Source organism: Psammomys obesus, unplaced genomic scaffold (assembly GCF_907164565.1).
Source record: "Psammomys obesus unplaced genomic scaffold, mPsaObe1.curated_primary_1811, whole genome shotgun sequence".
NCBI classification, from domain to species: domain Eukaryota; kingdom Metazoa; phylum Chordata; class Mammalia; order Rodentia; family Muridae; genus Psammomys; species Psammomys obesus.
The window spans coordinates 3,483,126-3,499,009 of record NW_026585987.1 but is presented as its reverse complement, the minus strand read 5'-3'; the positions used below and the strand labels follow the sequence as shown (position 1 = coordinate 3,499,009).

Here is a 15,884-nt window from a genome sequence, read left to right as displayed (position 1 = left end):
CCACCACCAAGACATCCCAGCCCATCCCTTTCCTTATTCTGCTCTCTGATGCCATTTCTCTCATCTCCTGTTATTAATTAGAAGGCCTCACTGTTGATTCATATACCACAGAGAAAACACACACACAGAGCTTCAGGCTAAGAATGAGAAGAAGACAATGGACTGACTTAGCCATGGCCCTGATGGAAAAGCACCGAGAGCATCCACATAAAGCTTATCTCTGAGTGCAGGAATTTCCCCATCACCAGCCTGCCAGAAAGACCAGAACACAAGACATAGCACTAATGGGAAAACAGCTAGCTGCTGAGAGTTCCTTAAGGCATATCAGGAATGCCAGTCAGGGAGTTTAATGATGCTCATCTGGGGTAAAACCATCTAAGGTCTTAATCTCTTAATAATACTGTCATTTGGATAATTGACAGTTGCAGTTAATCTTACCGCTACTGTAGTTTTTAGCATCCTACCATATGAGGCTGAAGAGTAAGAAGCAATCTGCTAGCTTTTGCCTGGTCCTCTCTTCAGTTTTCTGTTATTCAGCCTAAATAATTCTAGTTCCTTCAAGTACACTGTATGAGATAGGTTTTCCCTCTCAGTCTTGGGAAGGCTGACATTGCTTTGGTCCATCATATCCCTCTTGGAAACTGGCTCCCCTGCCTGGAGAAATTCCAGACTAGATAAAAGAAAATCACTTCCCTGTCAGTATCAGTGCCATTCTCTCTGTACTCTTACTGTGTGTGTGTGTGTGTAGGCATGGCAACGCGTGGACATACCCTACCATGCCATAAGCAATGGATACCCCATTCGAATGGAAGCAAGTAGCACAGTGAAGACCATTTGGGGATGGCGACATATCTCACACGCAGATAACCTTTTTCATATGTGCTCCAGCTAAACGAAGTCCCTTTCCCTACTTCACACAATTGTTCAGATCCAAAAGACATGGTTTTAAGTACTGCTTTTTAGGTTACATGGAAAAGATTCACATTTATTTTTCCTCTTCCTCATGTGCAATAGAGACATGTGATGGTGTGTGTGTGAAACTCTGATATATCTGACACATTTACATGGTGGCCACACTTTTAAACCAGTGCCACTTTCCCCGAATCATTAGTCACAGAGTCACAGGACATCAAATGATGTCAGGAACGTGACCTTCTGTTCAAGAGCATTTTCTTGATAAATAACCACGTAGTACCACAGTCAATGCTAGCATCCCAAGAATTAGGATAAGTAGGTAATCTTGAAAGGGAGTACAAAGAAATCAAATCTCTGCTCCACAGTTTAGAATACCCCGAAGAGCCACTTCCTGTGCCCGAGGTGTGGTCAGTTAGAACCACTGTTTGTTTTCCTCCTGTGCTCCCACACATCTCTATGTACTATAACTAACAGAGCTTTGATCAGGTGAAAGACACAAGCACCCAGCACCAGAGGGAAGGGGAGGAGGAGGGAAAAGAGGCAAAGGGATGAGGATTTAGTCACCTGTGAGCGGCACCTCCTTCCTTCACTTGGGTGACAACGACAGCGTGGGGTGAACGCTTTGATCCTCGGCCTCCACTAACCTGAATTCCCAGCCCATCTGATTCTTTGAGCAGCTCCATCTTCCATATCCGGCCAACTTCCTCCTTGGAAGAAAAAGTGAGCATGCGTGAAGGATGTTGACAGACACATCACATTGACATGGGAGAGTAGCACCGTCACATCAGGGCCTGAGCACCTGTCGCCTGTCACCAGCTGTCACAAATCAGCACAGGAGAAAAGGCCTCGGAGGACTGAGCCAAAGTCCGGCTATCAGTGCTATCCCCTAGAACTTTCTAGAGTAATGGAAATGTTCTGTCTGTGTCATTCTGTAGGGACTCACACTGCCCATATGTGGCTGTGGAATGTTTGAAAACATGTGGTGGCAGCCAGGTACCTACATTTTAGTGTCAGAGAATTCTAATCCCAGTCACTGACATCCGACCAGGCATCCTGATGGTGATGCATCTTCTACTTGGGATGCAGGTGCCGCCATGTATTACAAACAATGGTCTACTCTGTACAGCTGCTAACACATGTGGGAGGGTGAAAGGAAGAAAGCTCAGCTCGGGTTTGGGTACCAGGAAACCTCAGCTAGTTTGTGAGATACTCTGCTGTTTATAACTCACAGAGCCACCTAACACATAGGCAACTTTCCTTGCCTTTAATGTGAAAGCCATTATTACTGTGTTCAGGTTTGTTGTAGGACTCAATGAAGCACCCACGGAAACGGAGCTAGACAGTCCCTGTTGACTAGCCCTCCTGAGAGGCTAGGGACCAAAGTGCTTCAGATTTCTTTGCCTTTTGGAATATTCACACATTTACACTGAGATATTTTGGACACAGAGTCCAAAGTTAAATATGAAATTCATTTGTTTCATCTGTATCTTATCTAGACTAAAAGTAGCAGTAGTCAGTATTTTTAGTCCACTTGTCATCTTGACCTCATCACAAAGGTCACAGTGTGGAATCTTCCAGTTACGGTGTCATAGTAATTTTTAGATTTTAGAGTATTTTGGATTTTTGATGTTCAGATCAGATCACTTGAGCAATCATGGAAAAACAACCAACCATGTAATAATAATCAAATTGAACCTCACACTTCCCTAAAGCACATACATGAGAAATCCCACAGAAAACGGATTAATTTGATACTGTTGGTCAACAGAGCAAGTGACAGCACTGATGTGCATGCTACTTAATTATCAAAGCATGCTTCAACTCGCATCAAAACCTGCCCTTTATCCAAGGCTGATACTGTCTGTAAGCCCTCTTGTTGCTGGTTGCTTTTTAGCCTTGGTTCATTTTCCACTAGAATCCCTGTTTCATGCTAAAGGCATAAATATGATCACTGCAAAATGTTTACATTCTTTCAGATACTTCAGTGTTCAGGGATATTAAATTATAGAATCTTAAAAAAGGATTAAAATTGCATGTGTCTGTCTGTCTGTATGTACATCTGTATGAGTACCCACAGAGATGAGAAGAAGGCATCAAATCCCCAGAGGCTTGGAGTTACAGGTAGTTGTAAGCTGCATGATGTTGGTTCTGGGATCTGAACTCCAGCCCTCTTAACTACTGCACAGCCTCTCTAGCTCTCCATAAAAAGCTTTAAAAGTGATTTTTTAAAATTTTTAAATTTTCTTCAGTTCTATATTATTATTGCTAAATCTCAAGCCATATAGGCGTGAGTCACAGCACACTCCTCAGCATCTGCCTTTTCAATCCATCACGAAGGTTCTCTCATCTAAAGCTCTCATCCCTCTGGAAATGGCAACCTGCCGCTAGAGTTGCTTACAAAACAGAAGGAATGCGAAGCATTTACAAAACCTGAGACACACACTGTCAGAGGCTGAAATGAAACTGCAAGAATAGTAGAGGCCCAGATGTTGAAACACCACTGATGTGCGGCAGTTGGAATGTCTGGAAAAATCATTACCAGCCAGAGACCTGGTGGATCCTACACTTCTGTATGGTGCCGCGCGGTGGGGCTCCACTGGTCCAGCAGCAAGCAGCGGTGCCAACTGTCTCCTCCACTCCCTGACCACAGGCAAGCGCAGGCTGTCTGGCCAAGTGCAACTTCAGAAGTCACTGGCTTCCCGCAGCTGTTCGTGAACTTGTCGGCGGGCCCTACTTCATCCAATCGTCTTGCTCTGAATGCCACAGTTTTGGTTTGTTGCCTCTGACCTCTGGAACACCTCCTGTTCTCTGTTCAGAAACACCCTCCCTGGCCTTCACATCTCTCACAGCTACACTACTTCTAAAAGCCATCCTTGGGAATTAGTGTGGCTGCCAAGGTGGCAGCTTACAACAGCTCCAACACAGGAGAGCCAATGTCCTAGCACACACCACTGGAAGGAACTGACTCCGGACATGCTGGTCAGCTTCCATGCTGTTTAGCGTGTCTCTCTCGCCAACATCCCTCTTGGCTGCCTCCCTGGGCTCAGGAGAGTAAAGCAGTGGCTTCCCTTTTCCCCTTCAGGGTTCTAGCAGGTTAAGACTCCATTCCTTCTCCCCTGGCCAAGGAAATCTGTGGCTCTCCTTTTAGAACAATAGGGTCTCCATTACTGGAGTAATGGATTCAAGAGAAACTCATTTGGTTTTAGCTTAAAGTAGTAAAAATGCGTCAACCCCCATTATTACTTCATGGAATTTTTTCTTCATCTTGTCCTTGTGGTAAGCAGAAGATATAGATATGGTTCACAGAGGGGGTGAGACTAAATTTATTCCTCCTCATTTCAAAAGGCTTTAAAAAGTAGGACTTATGATTTTTTTTTAATGAAAATATGCCAATAGAGGTAGAAAAATAGCCTAACTGTATACTCTGAAAGTTTCATGAAGAACATTCACATACTCCATAAGTTCCTGAGCCCAACACACAGCTCACTAGAAACACATCAAAAGGTGAGGGGTAGCAGAGCAGGTGAACAAGCTGCCATGTAAGCCTTGCAGTACCTATTAAATAGTTCTCTGAATTCCACATGCATGCCATGGGACACAGGTGCCCCCCCCCCATTTCCAATCGTTTTTACTGGGTATAAACAAAGGTCTGTAAGAGAAGCTACCACCAACTGGTCTTTTCTCTTTCACTTTGTGGGCACTCGCGTGTGCGCACGGCTTGTGAATGTTGTGGGGAGAGGGACATTGTGAAAGCATGTGGAGGCCAAGGGCCAATGTTGGTGACTTCCTGATGTTCTCCCTCTTATGTATTGGATAAGGTCTCACTGAACCAGGGGCCACACTGGCTTGGCTAGACGGACTGAACTCTGAGTCCTAGTTGCCTGTGCCACCAGCATTGTTACAGACATGTTCATGCCTGCGTTTACATGGGTGCTATGGATCCAAACCCATGTCATGTGGTCCAGCAAGCACTTTACCAAAGGGGCCATCTTACCACCCCCTCTTCTTCACTAAGATGATTTTCCCACAATCGGCTATAGACATTGTAAGGGGATACTAGTGAACATTTGAAATTAATGAACTTTTTTTTTTTCTTGGACTTTTTCAGTGTATTGGAGGAGTTTGAATAGGAAGATAGCAACCGACTCCTCCCCCTCCTACTCCTGGATCTCCCTCCCATCTCAGTAGGAAAAGGCTGCCATGTGCTCAGCCTGCAGAGGATGTGCCAGCTCCAAATCCATGTGTGAGTTTCATCGTCACGTCCCACACACGAACCATGGCAGAGATCTGCAGGATCTGCTTCTGAAACAGATGCCACACCTACCGTCTCATCTTCCCCACTGGCACTCTCGGCAAAGCCACTAGCATCGTTGCCTTGAGTGATCACAAAAGCCTGTAATCTGGCCTCTTAGTTTACCAGCCGGTTCTACAGGATATTTGCTCCTAAACATCCAGGCTTAATGCTTTAGCAGGATGCGCCATGGCATTCCCTGCTTATGCCCCTTACGGGCTTAAACTACCCGTGGGCTTAGAACGTGGTCCACACTCCATGTTGGTGAACACGACCTTCTGTCCACCATGAAGAGCCATGGGTTGCTTGAGTTTTGAGAAGCTGGCTCTTGAAGGGGACTTATTCCCCCATTTCAGAAGAAACAGGTTTGTCTCAAAGTGTCCTCCGTTGTCCCTTGTCTGGGACTGGGATGGCCACCTTATCACTAACAGGGAAGGTGGAACAGCATAAGAATAAAAACAGTGTCCATGAGAACAGCTAGATAAAACTAATCCCAAAAGCCATTAGCCATGGGGTAAAAATGCTGACTGTGGGGAGGGGAGGCTCATTGGAAGCTCAGCCATGGAGAGACAGTTCATTCAGGACTTCAATCAACTGTCTCCACATCCCAGCCAGTCTCACTGGACACTATGAACTCCAGATTTGATGGTGTTCTCTCTATCTGTTGCCATTCAAACTTTTACTTGATGTCTCACTGGAGGGGTCACTCTGGTCTGCCTGGGATTCTCTTTATTGAGGATGTTAGTTGGCTGCCTTGGAGGGGCTTCCCCATTTGATTTCTGCTGGATGCTTTGAGGACCTGGTTTAATGATGTTTCATTGGCTATTTATCTAACTTGCTATGTACTCTTTGACTCTGGCTTGCTATACACTCAATCAGCTCCCTCCCTGGAAAGAGGAGTACCCTGGTTACCACAGATTGTCCTCTGGACTGTACGAACAACTTTGTAGGCTAGCCTGTCCACTCACCTGAGTCCTCTCCTAGGGCCATTACTTATTCCTGGAACACCTCCTGCCACTTGCAGCTGCTTTTGCTAGTTCTCCTGAAACTTTCCTGTAGGGCTGTTCTCCCATGAAATGGCTCAGCTCACATACCACCTTGTCTTTGCTGACACCTGCTATAAACTATCCCTGGGGGTAACATGTCCTGCCATCTCCCTCTTCAGCAATGGTACTTGTCATTATTTGATATTTTATGGGGTCCTTTATTGCTTATAGCCCCTTCTGTGCTGTAAATGACACTGAGACAGGGATCTGTCTAGCTCACTTATCAAATGATCCTCTAACAACCAGAACAGAGCATAACTATATCCTATAAGAGTAGCCAGGATAGAAGGCTTAACCACCAATCTCGTGGTTCTCCATCTCCACTGAGATGGGCATTACGAGGCTCTTCCAGAAGGGAGACCTGTGTGTTTGCCAGTGATCAGCATGTGGACAGATCTAGCTGTAGAGACAACTGAATTCCAAGACAGGCCCTGTCTAGACAGATGGCTTGGGCATTAGTTTTCTATTATAATGGCTTAAAGGGCAGCGAGGCTTTGTGAGTTTATGGAGAGAAAGCCAAATGATGCAAAACAGGCTGCTACAGACTTCTGTACTAATGACAGAGCGCTAGCCTGTCCTGTAAACCTCAACTACTGTGCGAGTTCACACGTGCCGTGCTTCGCCGAAGCCAGAATGGGGATTTATTTACTAAAATAGGGTGGCACCATCAGAGAGCAGCCATGCAGCATTTAAATGACCTCATTTCCGCTGGAAGCCAAAAGAGCATTTTACAATAGCATCTTTGCCCCAAATGTGAGAACACACATCACTGAAACTGAATTTCACTGCAGTAAATGTCTTGGCCCTAGCTGCAAACCTATTCTGAGACCATTTGCTTATCCCTTCTTATTTAGAATAATCAGTAAGAAGTGAAAAATGTCAGGACTTAATCGTCCCTTAGTGATCATACCACAGTGCTCAGTTCATAGGCATGAAAACAGCCCAGAGAAAAGCCGAGAGAGTTCGGAGGTTACAGAGATATGAGCACAAGAACTGGGGTCGGAGTCCATTGTCTTTTCTAGTCTTGGTGTCCTGGGGCACCCTCATTAGTAGCGATATACAGAGCACTTCAGGTATAAGGCCTTGAGCTAGAACTGGTGACAAGGCTCTGCCCTTTAGAGTAAAATAGGGACACAGGGATAAACACAAGCTAAACTGTCACTGGAATATATTGGGGTTAAGGGTCATGTGCCAATGGGCAGACAGTGGGGCAATGCAGCAGCCCAGAGATGAGTGGCCTGAGGATGAGCAGGTTCCCAGAAGGCCACAGAGGTCTCCTGAAGGCATGCATCTAAATGTTTGATGTCCCAGGAAGGTGGTAGCTAAGAGACAGTGGAAAGGGGAAGAGCCATCGGGCAGAGAGGGCGGCATCCACAATGGCTCAAGGGCAAAAGCCAGCACCTCTGATGAAAATCCTGGCCAACACGATGGTGGCAGAGTGCCACAGGACTGGCCCCAGGGGAACCACAATGCCAGGACAGTAGAGCTTCTGGTCCTACACCATCCTCTGGGGTGAGGTTTGAGTGAGCAAAGGATTACACTTCCAAGATGAAGCCCGTGGGCAAGATGAAGATCCAGCGTACGTGCCTCCGAGTGTCTCTGGCTGGGGGAATGCATGCATACCAGGATGGGATACACCTGCTCTATGAACAGAAACGCTTGTGTTGGGGGTGGGGCTTTGGACCTCACTCTTTAAACTGGCTACGCATGTGACTCATATGTATATGTATACATACATATGTGTGCGTATATATACACACACATACAAAAAATTAAGTATGGAATCAGAGACTAGAAAGCCTTGAATGATATGCCAAGGTATGTGGACATCACAGTGGACTGACCCGAGGGGCTTTGCTGTAGTGTGTGTTCAGGTGTGCATGAACACGTGTGTGCGAGAGAACGAGCAACTTGCTTTTCTCTTCAGAAAGTACCCCCAAGATACAGTGGATGATTGGGAAGAAGAGTGGCCGAGGGCAGCGGGTAGGAGACAACTTTTTATGCCTGCTCCCCCACCCCCACCCCATGTTCTGGTGACAGAGGATAAAAGGTAGCTGGGACTGTAAAAGCTTAAAGGGAACCAGCGTTACCAGGACTTGGCAAAGGTACAGACCTGACGTGAGGGAAAGGGGAGCATCTCAGCAGACCTCACCAAGAGGGCTTTTCTGCCACGCTCAGTGGCAAACAACGAAGCCCCAGACAACACAGAACAAACGGCCACCCAAGCTTGGATAACAGCAAGCAAGACAAGAACGCTCGGGTGGATCTCACTGTTCAGGAAAGGCTTGCGTTGAGCTTTAGGAGAAAGATGAACTATCTGCAATGGGGACATACTACAGGCAGTTAGTTGGTCTAAAGGATGGAGAAGGAGAGAGGTCTCAAGGTACAGACCTGGACTTACGAAATATGACCACAAAGGACAATGTGGTCTCCCAGTGACACTGGGGGCTCCTTAGAAGAGAATCCTCCTCAGGCTGCCCTTGGGCAGTACAAATCAGTGGCCACGTGGCAGACGGCCCGCCCTTTCCTGAAGATGCAGATCTGAGGTTCCTGCCTGAGGTCCCCAGTGAATCACACTAAGGGAAAAGGTCTCATGCTGTACGGGGTAAATATTGATTGCTGGGGTTAGACATCACTGTCCACACAGACACAGAGAGCAGCCATTAGTAAGCCGGCTGGCCTGGCAGGATTCCCCTCTACTGCAATGTATACATTTGCATTTTGTATACATTTTGGCATTTTACACACATTCTAGGTAAACAGACATAGGTAACCGTCTTCCTGAATGATCAATGGGCTTTGCTGGAAAGGCTCTAAATCACCCCAGGATAGCTCTGAACTTGTCCGTCTAATGTATTGAGGTATTTTTGGGTTTTGCATTTTAAAAAGAGTAATCTGCTTATACACGTATTGTTTGAGTCACTGTTTTACACAAACACACCAATTTTTATAAGAAACTCTTTGGTCTTTGGAGCAGTGGCCCAGTTGTTAAGAATGCTTACTGCTCTGGAAGAGGAGCTGGGTTTGGTTCCCAGCACTTACACAGCGGCTCGTAACTGCCTGTAACTCCAGCTCAGAGAGTCCCAGCACCCTCTGCTGGCCTCTGAGGGCTCTTGCATGCACGTGGTACACACCAACTCACACATGCTTACACAGAAACATATTAAAAAAATTTTATTTAAAGAAAATATTTGTGGCCCTAGGTATGGTGGCTCATACCTGTAATCTCAACACTGGCGAGGCTGAGGCAGGTGGACTGCTGTGAGTTGGAGGCCTACCTGAGCTAGGTAGTACCAGGCCAGGAAAAGGTGTGCAGTAAGTCCTCTTTCACAAAAAAACAAAGCACAATCGGTAAGAGGAAATACATTTCCCATTGCTCTGCTAAGGGAGAGCAGGCTGGGAAAACAATGGCCTGGGGTTGATTTCAGTGTAATACTTTGTTAGAACAAATAAGTCTACAATAAAGAAGAACCTACAAACAAAATGGTCTGACTGGGCATTCTAGGCCTTTCCTGTAAGTCTCCATGGGTAATATTAAATCATTAATAAAGCAGAAGCGGAATTACACTGACACGTTAAATCTCCTATTATTCAAACAGAATGGAATTCCCCTCCCCAAAGACTTAAGAGGTAAGCAGCTATTTTCTGGAAATTCCATTTTAGCATGACCTTCGTCTCAACTACATTGGAGTAAAAAAAAAAAAAAAAAAAAAAAAAAATCCACTCACTGCAGCCCAAGAGCCCAGCCATTCTTCAAGGTGGGTTATGTCAAGGACTCCTGTGGCGTGGAGGGAGCTGCAAAGAGCTCACTGGTCCTCTATCCTGAGCAAACGCACTGGGAAAGAAACTTCTGGGGTTTGTGGGTAATGACAGGGTAAGCGTGGGTAAGCCCAGGCATGCGGTCCATTCTCACTTTCCAACACTGGCAGTGTGACTGGAGCCAGCCACCGATGGCAGAAGAACGTGGCTTTAAAAATTGTCCCATAGGGCACGGGTGACTCAGCGGGTAAAGATGCCTGCTGCCAAGATAACAACCTGAGTTCAATACCCGGGACCACATGATGGAAGGAAGACAACCAAGTCCTATGTAGTTTAAAAAATTAAAAATCTGTTCCCGTAGCAAGAGATAGGGATTAAATCTTTATACCTTCTGGATCATTTTGACCTTGAGTGCAAAAGGCAGGCGAGAGGACCTGTGGCACACCCAGTCTTTGCAGCTGGACCCCGAAATTTAATTTTATGAGCCACTTTCTTTTTAGACTGTGAGATTCAACCTCCTCTATCACCCAAACCCTTGAAATGATCCAGGAGAGCCAACACTATTCACCTACAAGTTTCACTGGGGATTCACAGCCTAATCAAGATGGGGAGAATACTCTTACCAAAGTATAGCAGTCAGAATATTAGTGTTCTTTTTTTTTTTTTTTCAATGTAGCCCTGGTTGTCCTGACACTCTGTGAACCAGGCTGGCCTTGAACTCAGAGATTGAGCTCTGCCTCCTAAGTGCTGGGATTAAAGGCGTGTGCCACCACCACCTATTTTCTTGTTCAATCTTTCAACCTCCTAGGAGAGCCCCATAAAATTGACAGAAAGAACGGACAGAAACATGGCCTTTCTTTCCATGTGTTCCCCCATCCACCCACAGAGAATGCTGCCTCTGTATAAGGCTTTCTTCCGACCAGAGAGTAGCTGTTTCATTCCTTCTCCATCCTGCTTATGGAGTGTTTAAAGCCACGGGAGTAACTGCATCCAACAGCCTTGCAGTTCACTCCAGGGTGCCCAAACACGACGCTTTCACACCTCTTTTCCACCTTTGCCTTTCACCCCTACAGGTGTTCTGTGTGTCAGAGAAGCTCGTCAGCACCCACTCAGGAAGCCATTTCTTCCACAGCTCCCTCTGCCAAGAGGATTCATGTCACAGACTTGTCCACTGTACAGAAACATAACTCTAAGAAAAGACGCCGGGGAGGCAACCTCCAATAGTTTATTCCACCACAGTCTCTTCTCCTTTCCATGGGGGCCAGCCTCGACCTGACAGAGAAACCACTTAAATGAGATTTCGGTGAGGCGCCTCTGTGTGTCACTAGAATTTACCAATGTAATAATGCGATCTCATAAAAATAGCACTGGCTTTGAACTGTTAAAAATAAAAGCAGATGCTTCCCGGTGTCGGCCGCCCTTCCTGTGTCACGCTGAGGCTAGATGTTTGCATTATCAACTGCCACCAGGAATCTCTGGCCTTGAAGCAGCAATTTCTCTGTGACAGTTGTGATGAATAAGAAGGCGGCTCAATGCTTTATCTGGACCTCAGAGGGCTCAAATTTTACCACAGAAGGCTTCAATTTTCCACTTAGGATCACTTCACTGCCTCCTTAAGCGGGATAAAACAACTTGAACTTTTCTGTTATTGTTACAGGCTCTGATCATTTATCTCGATGAGTTTGTTGGCTTCTAAGTACAAGGCTATCTTAGGTACCTTTCCTAAACTTGAAAAGCAACTCCAACAGTATTTATGTTAAAATTCATATTCTAAGACCAAGGAAATAGCTGTTGAGACAGTGCAGGGCTGCCTTGCAAGCATGAGGACCCAAATTCAATGCCCAGAATCTAGACAAACAGCCAGACATGGGGGACTAGAGAGATGGCTCAGCAGTTAAGAGCCCTGGCTGCTCTTCCAGAGGACCTGGGTTCAATTCCCAGCACCCACATGGCAGCTCACAACTGTAACTCCAGTTTCAGGGGATCTGACACTCTCACACAGACATACATGCAGGCAAAACACCAATGCACATAAAGTAAATAAATAAATCTTAAAAAAAAAAAAAAGGCTGGACATGGAAGCATTCTGGTTAGGCAGATGCCAGGGGCTTGCCAGCCAGTCAGCTTAACCTGCTTGGTGAGGGCTGGTGTGAGAGATCTCAAAACATAAGGTGGAGGGCACCCAAGGAATGATACCTTTGAGTGGCCTCTGGCCTCTACATACATGTACCCACATACCAACAGGCAGACAGACACACATACACACACATGCGTGCACACAGACATACAGGCACACACACATTATGAAAAACGAAAAGAAAGGAAAGATTAGACTTGGTAGCACCTTACCCGTGCCAGGCAGTCGCTCGACTGGAAGTCCATCTTCCCGGTTTTTGAGAAGCGGCGCTTGTCATTGCTGTTGCCCAGAGAGGCTTCTGTCTTTGGAATTCTGAGTTCTGCCCCTCCGTCCCCCTCTGACCTCTCCAGATGGGGTCCATCCTTGAGAGAATGTGGGTCATTTTCTAGCTCAAAGGCATGGCCATTTCCAAGTTCCGGCTCTGTGCCGTTCTCCAGCTCAGAGCTGGGGTCGTCTGTCGCGTCGCAGCCACTGCTGCTCTTGGGTTCTTCGGGGGCCTTGTCGATAGGGGGTCTGGAAATAACCCCAAACTTTCTTGTTCTCTTTCCCTTTTTTGAGGTTTGGTCACCCAGCTCCAAGGTGGGAGTCTCTCCGGGTTCTGAGCTGTTGCCGCTGCTGCCATTGTAGGTCACGTGGGTTCTGTGCTTGAAGCGCCGCAGCATGATCAGGTAGATGAAGCCGCCATTCCAGCACTGCTCAGCCAGGTAACTGCAACACAGAGACGGGCACGGTTAGATGCCAACCCTTCCTAGACCAGCGTCCGGCCAGGATCCTGTGACGAAAGCCTGGCCAGTGGACTGACACCCAACACCTCCTAGTGAGTTCAACACTCAATCTCCATCTTTCAGTATTTTCAATTGCTGATGTGGAATCAACTCCCAGTACCTCAAGCAAACAGGCAACCCCCCAGACTGGAGACTTTCAATTTCTCTCTCCTGGAATCAGGAGCCTGAGCAGAGTTTTTCTACAACAGAGTCAATCCCAACATATTATTTTTTCCCTAAAGTTTATTTTTGTTCTGTTTGCTTTGCAGTACTGATGACTGAGTCCAGGGCCTTCTATAAGCTAGGCGAGCAGTCCACTTCTCTGCTCTACCTCCAGTTCCTAATAAAATAAAGTTTAATTCTTGGGGGCTGAAGAGATGGTTCAGCCGTTAAGAGCACTGGCTGCTCTTAACCCAGAGGACCTGGGTTCAATTCCCAGCCCCCACATGGCAGCTGACAACTGTCTATAACTCCAGTTCTGGAAGAAATCTGGCACCCTCATGCAGGCAAAACCCCAATGCACATAAAAATAAAAAATAAATACATCAAAAATTATTTTAGGGGAAGTAAATTCTACTATTCTATAGCATAACAGGGCAACCAAATTTGACAACATTTAATTGCACATTTAAAAATAAGTAGGAGAGGATTTTGGATGTACCTAAAACATTCAAATGGCCAATAATGGAGGTGATGGGTGCCAGTTTCCTTGATCTGATCATTATGATGCATAATTGAAAATGTCAGACTTTATATCCCACAGGCATACTAAATTATGAATTTAAACAGGTGAAGAGATTAAATAAAAAAATTAACTTATTCAATAATCACTTGCATTAGAATCACACAAGACTTCCATCTGTGTGTGGCTGATGAATAATACAATTCCCAAAGTAAAGATCAGATAAAATGGGGGCCGGCTGGAGAGACGGCTCAGTAGTCAAGAGCACTTGCTTCTGCAGAGGACCTGGGTTCAGCTGCCAGCACCTGCCTGCTGGCTCACAGCCATCTGCAGCTCTGCTTCCAGGGGTCCAATGCTATTCTCACTTCTCAAGGCAGCCACCAGGCATGCATACGCTACACGTATGTACATATGTATATATACATACTACATACAAAACACTCATCTACATCATTTATTTATAAAATAAACAGATAAAAACAGACTGGACAAAATTCCTATTTTAGAATAAAAGAAATGACCAGCACACACACAAACAACAAAACTTTTGCCTGGAAGCAGACAAAGTAAACCAGACCCAGTACTGGGCAAGGATGGGGCATTAATACGCCACTGGCTAAGGAAGCACTGCAAGCCAGGTGAGGATTCTTCCTTTCCTTTCCCTTTTCCCTTCCCCTTCCCTTTCCTTTCCTTTCTTTTACTTCCTTTCTTTTTGGGGGTGGGTGGGTGGAGACAGGATTTCTCTGTGCAGCCCTGACTGTCCTAAAACTCACTCTGTAGACTGGGCTGTCCTGGAACTCAGAGATTCACCTGCCTCTGCCCGCCAAGTGCTGGGATTAAGGCATGTGCCACCACTGCCCATTGGATTTTTTTTCTTCTTGATATTGACTCTAGTTTGGGCTTTTCATAGTGCACATGGACCGCCCTTCCCGGGGCACCACATTTACAGGAGAGGAAGACATTCACAAAGCTGACTAGGACGAAGGAGGCTGTTGGCAGCTGTCAACCAGGAACCGGCGCAGGAGTAAGAAGGAAGGCTGGTCGTAGCTTGTCACTTTTTCACATAGCCGAGGGCCGACAAATACAAAGAAGCAGGAGAGAATAAAACTGAGAGGGTGCATGTGAGGTGTGAGGTAGTGTCTGCTCCACTGCATTCTTAGCGCCTTAAGAATGCAAAGAAGTGAAGGAAGGAAGTAATGGTTGGTAATTAGGGTCTCACATCATTAAAGCTCCAATAAGGACTTACTCGAAGTCAGGAAATGAAAACAGGATGGACCATCCACTCCCCAAGGAGATAAAGATGTACAGAGCCCCAAAGAATCCTGGGGAAATGCCTACACCACTGGAATCTCGCCACCTCCTACACATCACTGGTTCCCGAGCAGAGAGTGTCAACAGCTAAATCCTTCATAAACCCAACCTACTTCTGGCCTTCCTGCTTTAAAAACAAACAAAACAAAAAAGACCCAGCAGCTACAGAGGCTACTCAGCCTCCATCCTCACTAAATGAGGAATGAGAAAGCCTCTGAATGGAACAAACCACCTGCTCTCCCTCCCGGCACAATGCCGACTCCTACGAAAGGAGGACGGTGGGTAAACAGACATTAAGGTGTCCTTCTGAGATTTTGTCACCAGGGAAAATCTGATGGGAAAGCTGGGCTGTCAGCACGTAGGAAGGAGGGTGGCTCATCTCACCATGAGCCTCCATGTCAGCAATACACTAGTGATAGAAAGGGAAGATACAGTTGACTGGCTTGGTAGAAATGTGCTGGAATCTGGCCCAAAGGATTCCCCACACCTAACAGCCAGATCAGCACCACGAGGGCTGGAGAAATAGCTCAATGGTAGAATGCTTGCCGAGTATACGTGAGCCACTGACTTCAATCCTAGTAACACACACACACACACACACACACACACACACACACACACACACACACACACGTGCTGTCAGGGAGGCTTCAAGAACCTTGGAAGGTGCCTGTGATGGTATTTCACTTTTTCTACTGGGTCTATGCTAGGCAAAACTATAAAGCCAAAAATGGTTTATCTTCAGTTCAACACCCCATCCCCCTCTCTCTGCCTTCTTCTGGCTTCCTAGCAATAAATAGCACCTTGACATCATAAAGGAACTGTGAGTCAGGTTGTTTTATTCCTTCCTGGACTCTGGATTTTATAAGGTCATCTCAAAGACAATGAATGGGTAATTAATGAATTATGGACCACTGGCTAAGGGTTCATTTTCTTAGAATCTTTAAATCACCTTCCATCTCATGGACCCATATTGTCT

The 15,884-nt window shown here is 46.1% G+C and overlaps 1 protein-coding gene across 1 annotated transcript in view; it reads right to left on the bottom strand.

Annotated features, from left to right (window-relative positions):
* Pdzd2 (PDZ domain containing 2) overlaps window positions 1-15,884 on the bottom strand; it is a 222,072-nt gene that overhangs the window by 82,983 nt on the left and 123,205 nt on the right. The window contains exons 2-3 of the mRNA XM_055601102.1: window positions 12,361-12,856; window positions 1,480-1,622 (exon numbers count right to left, since the gene is read on the bottom strand). Of these exons, the coding sequence (XP_055457077.1) occupies window positions 1,480-1,622; window positions 12,361-12,856 (639 nt within the window). The remainder of the gene's footprint in view (window positions 1-1,479; window positions 1,623-12,360; window positions 12,857-15,884) is intronic.